Here is an 11,741-nt window from a genome sequence, read left to right on the forward strand (position 1 = left end):
AAATATGTGCGCATACAGAATTGGCCACCACTGATAGAATTACATTGCTTAATATCTGTTGGAATTTTTTTTTGTACCAATAATGGTGCATCCCCCCCTGTTTACGTCTATTATTTTTTATCTGGTTCTTATATATGATTTTCTGTATTTCGTATCCTTTATGATTTTTAGTTTCGTATATTTTGGATTTGTACGAAACTCCCTTTAATTTGGAAAAAAGGGAAATGCTAGCTCTGTGATGACATCACGAGCCCAGCGCAAGATTCTTTCTCTTTTGAAATTCTGCTGATGTGGAGATTGAATGTGTTGTTCATTGCCCGGTGCTGAAAATGGAATTTTGATGAGCCTCCTTCAAAGAAAAAAACCCGGTAAGAAATTAATACCCGGAAACGTGACGAAACGTACTTCTGGAAACTATTTACGTGACTACGGTTTTGCACGTATTTTAGAAGGAGTGAAATTATTTTAAAGAAAATACCTTTTTACGTGACAAGGAATTTTGGAATCTCCTCTCCGGACAAGCGACAAGATCTTGCTTCTGAAATTCATCTGTGTGTCTACGGTTTGCATGCAAGCATGGAGGGAGAGAAAATTCTAAAAGGACTTTAAGCAAAAAAAAAAAGAAAAAGGCACGTGCCTGACTGGCTTTCAATTTGTTAGTACGCTCCTAAAATTAATTTCATATGCGAGTGTGATTAGGAGATACTATTTTGAACATTATTATTGTATTCGTTAATGGATACACACAACATCTTTATAAGAACCAGTGTTATTTTTTTCATAATATGTTACTTTGGTGTTTCATAAGTTTAATGCCCGCAAAGGGAAAAATTTGCAACGTATTATTGTAAATAAAATATCTTCTTTGTTTCAAAGCAAGACCTTTATATTTTATTCTTTACCCCCTCCCTCTCTTTTGTTTCATGCTGTTTTTTTTTTCCAGGTTAGTTACTTTAGCATTGAATTTATCAGGAAGCAAGATAAATTCCGACATATCTGGAAAGCTACTTGTTTTGCATCAAATTTTAAATTGTTCACCACAGATTACTACACTATATGAGAAGGCAGTTTGGTAAGCGAGTGTGCGCACGAAGGCACATTTAACTGTGTTTATGCTACCGCGCGCTCGCACATAGCATAAACAAAGGCTCTTAAAAGACGGAAAATAGTTTTTTTTTATTTATTTATTTTTTTTTTATTACATTTTCACCCCAAACAAGGCACATTGCCACTTTGGTGTAGGGGGCTACTATCAGGGGCAGCAACTACTGGGGCACTATGTTGGGATTTGGGCAGCAAGATGTCGGTTCACGTTACACTTGAACTTCGTCATGTCAGTACAGTTGGGGAAGCAGGGACCTGGAATGGAGTTCCGGAGTCTAGCGGTTCTGGGTAAGAAACTACTGGAGTAAAAAGATCTTTTACATCTAGGGATCTCTACTGCATGGGGGTGGGATTTAGCTGCCTGTCGGGTTTGTCGAGGGTGTCTACGTCGTGGGGGCACAAGTGTCTGCAGTTCCTCAGAGCATTCACCATTAAAATACTTGTAGAACAGGCAGAGGGATGCAACATTTCGTCGATGGGACAGAGGCTGAAGCTTAGATGCCAGTTCAGGGCCTATCAGATTTGCGACTCTCTTTTGAACCTTGTCTAGGAGCGAGAGACTAGCAGAAGAGGCACCAACCCAAATGTGGCAGCAATACTCCATACATGGGCGAATGGTGGCTTTATAGAGGTACAGGATACTTTCAGGTGTCAGTAGTTTTCTAGCATGGTAGAGAGAGCCTACCTTCTTCGCAGCAGCCCTGGCAATGTTTTCAATGTAATTGTTCCAACTCATGTTTCCTATTTACGTGCAAACCATAGGCACATAAAATAAAAAAGTCTTTTTAAAAAAATTACACTCCTTCCAAATATGTGCAAACCGTACCCACGTATTATAAAAAGCCTTTTTAAAAATTACACTCCTTCCAAATATGTGCAAAGCATAGCCACGTATTATAATCTTCAGAAGTACGCCTCGTAGTGTGTCCGGGGTATTCTTGCCGGGTTTTCTTCTTTGAAAGAGGCTTGTCAAAATTCCTTGTCTGCGCCGGGCAATCAACCTGCGTCCACTCTCCATGTCGCCGGAACCAAAACGAGGCCGAAATTTGCGCTGGGCTCATGACGTCATCAAGGAGCTAGCATTTCCCTTTTCTTCAAATTAAAGGGAGTTTCGTACAAACCCAAAATATATGAAACTAAGAATCATAAAGGATATGAAATACAGAAAATCAAATATAAGAACCAGAATAAAAATAATAAATGTATAAATAGGGGAGATGCACTATTATTGGTACAAAAAAATTACGACACAACTATTTTGTCTCTTTTTTTCAGTCATGATACAGCGAATTAATCGACTTATTATTTTGTTGTCTGATTTTTGCAATTTCTTAAAAATGTTTATTTTTCAAATGTTAATTTGTTTTCTGGGGGTTTGTGGATGTGGTCCTTGTGCATTATAATTGGATACAAAAATGGGTGTTAGTGCACGTACTGATCCGCGCTATTTTTTAAATCGTATTTCCAAGTTTAATTAAAATTGTATGATATGTTTTTGTATTCGATTGTAAGGTTAAAGTATAGAATAGGTACAAAACACCCACCCCTCTCCATGTTAAGAATGGATTTTTAAATAATAACGTTATTATTTCAGCATGGATCAATAAGTGCACTAGTACCCAAAAATACATTTTAAGTAAAAAAAAAAATCACTATTGTCTAATTGTCTGTCGAAATTAATAAAAATAAATTCGACAAGTAACATTACAATTACAAGAAAAAAAAATATAATCCGTCGGAAAATGCAGTTTTATGTTTCTTTTATTGCAGTCAATACCGACCCATTTATTTACCTTGTTTTCACTTAACTTTCGCAATGTTTCAAAGTATTTAAAAGAAGAAAATTATGCATCAATAATAACGATGTTTTTTTTTTTTGTTTTAGTCTGAAAAAATGCTCAAATAGATCTAAAACTTTTTTTTTTTTTTTTTTGTCATTTTTAGAATTTTACTAATTTCGATATGAAAAGAAAACTAGATTTTAACATTATACTTTATATATAAATTTAGTCGTTATGCAGATTACGGAGCATGCTTTTTTAGACATGAATTTTAAGTTAAATTCACTTTTTACGATATCTTTTGTTTATTAAATTGTTAAGTAAAAGTTCAGAATAGTTAACAAAAAAAAGCCCGTCCTCCCACGTTGAGAATAAGTTTCTAAATAATAAATAATAATGTTATTATTTCAGTGCAATCAGTATTCTGCATAAGCACCATACATTTTTTTTTACATAGGCATCACCACTTATCAAGGCCAAGAGGCCACTCGAGGATAAGGGTTAAAGAGTGTACAGTAGAAATTGGACAATATAGTAATTGTTAGTAATGGAAATTCAGTAAATTTGTTAACAAGTGAAACGGCTCATCAAGAACTTGTTTACATTAAACTTGAAGACAACCATATTGTAGTCATCTGGAAAGCAGGGAAATGGAAGACAATTCCACAGGCGTGCAGTTCTAAGAAAGAAGCTTTGTTCATGGAATCTACGATTAGGTTTAGGCACAGATAAAGAGTGGGGGGAATTATTGATAATGTTTTCAGCTAGACGAGTGTTTCTTGTGAAAGTTTAGCGAGGGGGGACCATAGACTGAAGCTCAGTCGAACACTTTCCATGAAAATAATGATACAACAGAGACAAACTTGCAACATCTCTTCTGTGAGATAGAGGTTGCAGGGAAGAGAAAAGGATATCTCCTACGAGACTACAAAGTCTATTTTGAACTCTATCAAGGAAGAACAGGTCCTTTCTAGCAGCTCCTGACCAGATGTGGTAACAGTATTCCATCCTTGGACGTACCTGGCTCTTATATAGATAGAGAATTGCATCAACAGTTAGATATCTACTGGATCGATAGAAGGATCCCACCATTTTTCCAGCGGCTTTGGCAACAGATTTGATGTACCTGTTCCATTTAAGATCAGGAGTAAAGGTCAAGCCCAGAAGCTTGTTAAAACTTGAGGTCTCCTCAAGACGAGAGCCATTCATTTCAACTGATGCCAGATGGGGATCAGAACGTTGATGATGTAAAGAGAGAAGCTTGGTTTTAGATGCATTAAAAGTAACCAGCCACTCCTTTCCCCATTGTACTACGTGCTCAAGATCAGAGGGGAGAGAACTTGGTCATTTACTGACTTAGATGTGCTACCATAGATAGTAGTGTCATCAGCATAAATGTCTACAAATGATGTAAGGATGTGATTTGGAAGATCATTAATGTAGATCAGGAAAAGAGTTGGGCCCAAGATAGACCTTTTAGGGACTCCAGCATTAATACTGTGAGCTTCTGATTTTTGCCCATTGATTACTACTCTTATGAACCTATCAGAGAGAAATGATTTAATAATTGAGAAAACATTTCCAGCTATACCATAGCTAGAGATGTTGTGAAGTAAACCTTTATGCCATACCCTATCAAAGGCCTTAGATATGTCAAGAGCAATTGCCCTAGAAAGGTTGCCTCCACGTCTGTTGTATATCTAGCAGAACAGAAACCATATTGTGTGTCACTAAGGAGGTTATTTTTGCTGAGATGGTTGATTACTTCTGTGTTTAACACAGATTCCAGCAACTTACTCATGACGCACAGAAGACTTATTGGCCTGTACTGAGAGAGGGATGAGCGATCACCAGAATTTTTAAATATGTACAGGGCATACTGATGAGATTTTCCAGGGTGATGGGAAGCAATTCTACTAAAGACAACGTTTAAACAGTTTTGTAAGTATGGGCGCTAGTTCTGGTTGAAGTTTTTTTAGTATTATAATTGGAATATCGCCAGAGCCTGTTGCTTTACTGGAATCAAGATTTTTGATTAGCGAGTAGTTTCTTCCCCAGAACAGCTAGACTTTGGAATTCACTTCTGGGTTCCTGCTTCCCCAATTGTACTGACATGCAGAAGTTCAAGTGCAACGTGAACCGAAATCTTTCTGCCCAACTCCCTACATAGTACCCCTGTAACTTATGTCCCAGATAGTAGCCCGTGACATCAAATTGCAATGTACCTTGTTTGGGATGAAAATGTAAAAAAAAAATAAATAAATAAATAAAAATATATATTTTTTTATTGAGTGACTTATAACTGAAAATAAAATAATAAATATGGGTAAATATAGGAATATGCTACAACAGAACACCGACCACTCTAATTTGTTTTTTGAGAGGTAATCGAGGTCGCTGACAACGAATCTGATAATCAAACCTGTCGCAAATTTACCGTTTTCATGGTATTAACCCCTGAACCCACGAACTACATTCCGCCATTTTACAGCTTCCGTTATAATTTTAAATGTTCTACAAAAGATTTGTATGCCATGTGAAAAGGCAGTTTGCTACGTGAAGGCACACTCAACTGCCGTCGTTTATTTTACCGCATGCTCACGCGTAGCGTAAATGGAAGCTGTAAAATGTCAGAAATTAGTTCGTGGGTTCAGGGGTTAATACAATGCAAACAGTAAATTTGGGAAGGGGTTGATAATCAGATTCGTTGTCAGCGACCTCGCTTACCCTTAAAATACCAAATTAGAGTGATCGTTGTTCTGTTGTAGCGTATCCCTATATTTACCTAATTATGATACAAACACGAAACATTTATAGATTGTTTTTACCATTATTTTTTTTTTTTTACGGCAAGGTTGTAAAATGTAGCAAAATATAATTTAAAAAACATGAAACATTTATAGAGGTTTAAGAATTTTTTTTTTTTTTTTGTACAAAAAAAATTGTATAAGAATGTACCTATTTACTATGCCTCCTCACGGGACAGAGTTAGACACCAGGGTCGTTTTTTTAACGTGGAGGGAAGGTATAAAAATAAAAAAAAAATTGTCTCAGTCGTGAGGGATTTCTCCTCCACCGAAAGAGAACAAGGAATGGAAGTGCAGCATAATGAAGCAAACTATAAATTAGTTTGCACGCACTTTTAGAAAAAGAAGAGTTATCGACCCCTGTTCTTTGGCTGACACGTGACATCTGTCGGCGGTTCTTGAAACTAAACTACACACATTCGCCTCATGTCACTGACATGCAGAAGTGCCCCCCCCCAATATTTTTCTATACGAATGTGAGACGGGCCTTAAAGTAATTTCAATAAATTTAATAGTGAATAAAACTTTTTGGGAATATTCTGTACGTTTGATTTTAATCTAACAGGCCCGCAGTATCAGAATTTTTGTAGGAATTTTTGACACCCCTAACACAAAACTGCGAATACAATCTAAAAATCTCGTAATTTCTTTGTTAAAAGTGGGTTATTTATTTTCTTTATGGATTATACTTCCAAAATAAACTATTACAGTTGTTTTAAAAGTAATAGAAATATATTTTTTTAAAACAGTAATGAATTTTCCGAACTCAATATTTTTCAATTTTTAAACTTTAAAAATCTATCAAAATTTTTCTATTGATTCTATTTTTACGCTATTTTCAGGGTCAATGTGAAATTTTATGTTCTTTCCAATAAATCGAATATAATATTTTAGACAAACGTTTTTTTTTTTAAATTCACGCCCCCCCCCCATTTTTAAGTGTCTATTAAAAAGTAAATAATTAATTTAGTCACCGAAAAGTAAATAATTAATTTACTCACAAATTGAAGAGAAAAGGTCAATAAACAATATATTCAAATTAAAAAAAAAAAACACACATAGTGTTTTTTTAGAATTTTACCTGTAAAGTTTGAAGTTTAAAACCTTTTTTTTAAACCACGTTATTTGTTTTTTCTTTTTTTTTTTTTAATGGAACCTTGGTCCTTCCTCCTTTAATTGAAAAAAAAAATTAGGGCTTGAATTACATTTTTCGAGGAGTTATAAGCTTGGAAAGACAGGGGGTCGAATAATTCACGCCTCCCATTTTAAAATGTCTAATAATAATTAATTTAGACACCGAAAAGTAAATAATTATTTACTCACAAATTGAAGAGAAAAGGTCAATACAATAATATATTCAAATTTAAAACAAAAAAAATGTACTGTTTTTTAGAAATTTACCTGTAAAGTCCGAAGTTTAAAACTTTTTTTAAAAAAAAACACGTTTTTTTTTTTTTTTTTTTTTTAATGAAACCTTGGTCCTTGCTCCTTTAATTGAAAAAAAAATTAGGGATTGAATTGCATTTTTCGAGGAGTTATAAGCTTGGAAAGATGGGGTGGAATTATTCACTATTTTCACGAAATTTCTGACACCGGCGCTACAGAAGGGGACTTTGCTTGAATTTAACCGAAATATTTATTGATTCCTGTATTTATTTTAGAAAAATAGGTACTTGATGAGAAGTGCGGACCCATGCGCAAACGTTTGCTTTTCACGGTCCGTTCCCTTAGCAGGCATGATACGGCACGCAGCCGCAGAATGGTTTCAGTGGTCTATTCAGCCATTGAATTACGTCAAGTGATACAAATTGGAATCAACAGCTAACTTATATCGGACTTATATTTAAACTAAATTTCTTTAACTTTTTTTCTGCGCTATTTTATTTTATTTCACAACTACATTTCTTTCGTTTTTTTTAATCGAGCGTGTTTTCTGATTTGACTTTTTTTCTTCTTTGAGTAAATTTCATTTATACTTTTATTTTGTGCTTGTTTTTATTTTATTTGTTCATTTTGAATTTATTTTTATTTTGAAAACCTTCTGCGCATGTCTAAGGGAGCGGATCGTGGAAAGCAAACGTTTGCGCATGATGGGTCCACACTCCTCATCAAGAGCCGAAAAATAGAATAATTTTTCATCTGAGATCGTTTGCCGTGGACTTCGAGTCGTCTATTCTTCTGCTTCACCAATATTCAAATGATAAATAATCATTGATTATCGACATTAACAAACACCGTTAAAGTGATTTCATCTTTTAAAGTTTTAGTTTCGTATTTTTTGCGACTCATTTTAAGAAAACCTTGTGTTTTTTCTTAATATATGAGTTGATAAACCTTCATTTTCGTCTTCATTCTTAAAGTAAGCGATAGTTTTTCTCTTTTATTTTTAAGTTACAGCTTATTCATTCACAACTTTTTAAAAAACTTCTTTCTTTTTATAGTCAAAACCAGGCGTAAACAAACCGGTTAAAAACGCCATGGCAGATACTGATTTCGACGAGTACCACATCCACCAATGCATCTTGTACGAGTTTAATAAAGGCAGCAGTGCCTTGCAGGCCAAGAAGAACATATGTTCCGTGTACACGGATGCCGTAACTGTGAGTGAATGTCAACAACTTTTTAGCAAATTCAAAAAAGGTGAATGGGATTTCACCGATCAAACAACAGACTCCGAAAAAACAGAACGTGGGAAAGAGGAAAATAAAACAGATCCCCTAAAAAAGCCGTTGGTTAAAAAAGCTAAAGAAGTTTCTAAAAAACACAAGAGCTCATCATCGCCAAATGAAAAAAATCTAATTGTTAAAAAGAAAAAATCGAAAGAGGGACATCTCCTAGTGTCCGACAATGACAATAATAAGGATGAAGACTTGTCGACGTCGCCTAAAGATTCATCTGTGGTTAAACAGAATAATGAAAATAGCAAAAAATGAAACCCCTAAACAATCTTTGACTGTTTTTTTTTTCTTCCATAACAGGGATGATACACGCTCATTGTGGATATTTCAATCTTTTTTGTTTTCTTGACTTATATCACGACCTTCGTTAAGCAGGCCTGTTCGATCGAAAATGACGCCATACATTTTGGTGCAATCGAGACATACCGAAAAGTTAAGATGTCGATAATGAATTATAATTATGATTAAAAAAAAGTTTCCTAAAATTTTAAAAGTTGCATGTAAGCGAAACAAACGAAAGTAACATAATCCGATTAATACTGAAACTGAACTTTATTCAATGTTAATTTTAAAAAAGGGATTCAAAATTAGGTGTTGTTTTATGAATCTTAAAGAGTAAAATTTATTTTCATCGAACCGTTTGAAAAGAATTTATTGATATAAAAACATGCAAAGTTAAGGAATAAAAATTATTATTTTTTTAATTTACAATATCAACCTATTTGTTGTATAGAAAATGTTAGTTATGATGCGTTTTTTTTTTTTACATTTTAAGCAGAATACAATCAAATGTTGTAATTATGAATTTAGGTAACAAACAATCATTAAATAAAAAGCAAATTCAAAACAAATAACAATTACAAAAAAGAAAAAAAACCTGAAAACAAACGATAAACTCTTTTTTCCCCCCTCATGATTTAACAATACAGAAATTCATATTATTTGGATTCTTCAGACTACTGCTCTCATCTTGAGTGTCATCTTTCACAATGCTTCAGTCGATGTAACCTCTGAGGCACACTTGTGTTTATGTCATGTTGTTTTAATATACGATCACTTAAGACAACCTGAATTTTTCTCTTAGTTAAGAAAGATTTAATTATGTTAAATATTTGTCCAGTAATAAAATATGATTTGATTTTCATGAAGATCAGTCATCAGCCTAAAATTATATTTTGAAATTTTCTTAAAACACATAATCCAATTTAAGGATTATGTCACATATATATATATATATATAAAAAAGCAAATAGTTAATAAAACATGTTAAAAAACACTTTGAAAAAGAGTTAAAAACATATTTAATTTGAAAAAGAAACACTAAATAAGTGGATAGTCTTTAATTCGCAGAGTTTTGAAGAAATACTTTCTTTCCCATCAGAGGGTAGGAATTAGCAAAATGCGGTCTCGGATTTTGCAAAAGTATTTGATGAAACTGCAAGTAAGTCAAAGATCTTACTTGATAACAAAAAGTGAAGCAGACGGAATAGGGTGAAGAAAAAGGTGATTTCACATGAATGGATAGTCTGGTGAAAGGTAAATTATCCAATGACGGTAAAATCCAAAAATGTAAATCCAATTTATTTTATATATATATATATATATATATATATATTGTAATTTAACCCCAAACAAGGAACAGTGCCACTTTGATGTAGGGGGCTACTATCAGGGACATAAGTTGCAGGAGTACTATGTAGAGAGCTGAGCACATGTCTGTTCACATTACACTTGAACTTCTGCATGTCAGTACAGTTGGGAAAGCAGGAACCTGGCAGGGAGTTCTAAAGTCTAGCAGTTCTGGAGAAGAACCTATTAGAATAGAAGTACTTCTAGGGATCTTTACTGTGAAGGGGTGGGATTTAGCTGCTTGTCAGATTTGTCGGGGGTATTTACGTCAAGGGAGTACAAGGGCTTGTAGTTCGTCAGAGCATTCACCATTAAAATACTTGTAAAACAGGGATGCAACATTTCATCGATGGGACAATACTCCATACATGGGTGAATGGTGGCTTCGTAGAGGTACAGGATATTTTCAGAGATTACACTTAGATATCTGCAGTAGAACAGGCTTTCCTGAATCTGTACTGTTGATCGAAAAGAAGTTTAGTATCTGTGAGCTGGTGCTTGCTTATTTAAGGACTCAAAAATTTTGACGAAAAGAGGGGGGAGGCTAATGGGGCAATAAATTAGTGGGTCAGTTTTTTCGCCAAAATTCTTCCTTATATATGTAGTCGTAAATATACTAGCGACTTCCAAAAGGATAATTAATTTGCATATTTCTTTAAAAATGAACTTTTATTAATTCACTAGCAGGTCGCCCAGCATTGCCCGGTCGTAAAATACGCTTAAATTTAATATTTTTATTAATTCGGATTTTGTATTTATTATTATATTATATTGGATCCAATATATAGCAATGATTTTAAAAGTTTTTTAAAAAATGACTTGTGCGCCACCATCAAGAATTGAAACCGAAACGTTTAGCTTATGATTTATTTTTTCCTTTGTCATTAATGCCTGAGCTATAAAGACATGTTTGCTGCAAGGCTAAAAATTAAAACATGAACCAATAGCTATTACGTTATGCATGCATATTTGTAATGCTGTCATTCGACCTTCACCTGGCAAATTTCATTTTTTAAATTTTCACACTGGTGCACTGATTTTCTCTGGTGAGAACCTAAATATAAAGTTTTGCATGGGTTCGAATACCCTATATATTATATATATATGATATGTAGACCAAAAACTGACAGAGGAGTTTGGTAGGGCAAATTTTTTAAAACAAACATGTAGATATATATATATATATATATATATATATATTTTATTATTATTTGGGGTAAACACTTGCATATGGTCGCTACAAATAGCCATCTGTTTCAGTCAAAGAGACTTCATCAGGAGACCTGGAACCTTTCGATGCCAAAAAGAAAAATGAAAAAAAAATTAAAATATATATATATATATATATATATATATATATATATATATATATATATATATATATATAATGAGTTTTGTGTTTACTAAAACCTTTTTATGCAAATATTACACAAGTATAAATCATGTAGAATATCTGCATGAATATAATTTAACTTAATAGTTAACTAAACATGATCATCCCATAAGAAAACCAAAAAAACTATTTAAAATGAATATTTAAAAGAATATGCAAATTAGCTAGATCTTGCTGATGAATGCATTTCCACGATCCATATATAACAAAGTTGTACTTTTTTTAAATAAATAGAAAAAAGGTTTTTAATGAGTATCAATACTCAAAAAAAAAAAAATTCATAGGAGTATAGGTTGTTCGTTTTTTTTTCTATTTTTATTATTACATCTATTTCTGTTTGTGCATTGCA

General features: G+C 33.4%; 1 protein-coding gene across 2 annotated transcripts in view; it reads left to right on the forward strand.

Annotated features, from left to right (window-relative positions):
* Nucleotides 1-9,604, forward strand: part of LOC145242726 (uncharacterized) — a 39,104-nt gene extending 29,500 nt beyond the window's left edge. The window contains exons 1-2 of one of the 2 annotated variants that reach the window (XM_080105869.1): nucleotides 7,352-8,051; nucleotides 8,134-9,604. In XM_080105869.1, coding sequence (XP_079961995.1) covers nucleotides 8,170-8,625 — 456 coding nt within the window. In that variant the 5' untranslated portion in view covers nucleotides 7,352-8,051; nucleotides 8,134-8,169 and the 3' untranslated portion in view covers nucleotides 8,626-9,604. Of the gene's footprint in view, nucleotides 1-7,351; nucleotides 8,052-8,133 lie in introns of those variants that run through there. The other variant, XM_080105870.1, reaches the window with a different exon arrangement.
* The last annotated feature ends 2,137 nt before the right edge of the window (nucleotides 9,605-11,741 follow it).

The sequence above is a fragment of the Euprymna scolopes genome, chromosome 21 (assembly GCF_053919585.1).
Source record: "Euprymna scolopes isolate OS-2025 chromosome 21, ASM5391958v1, whole genome shotgun sequence".
NCBI classification, from domain to species: Eukaryota; Metazoa; Mollusca; class Cephalopoda; order Sepiida; family Sepiolidae; genus Euprymna; species Euprymna scolopes.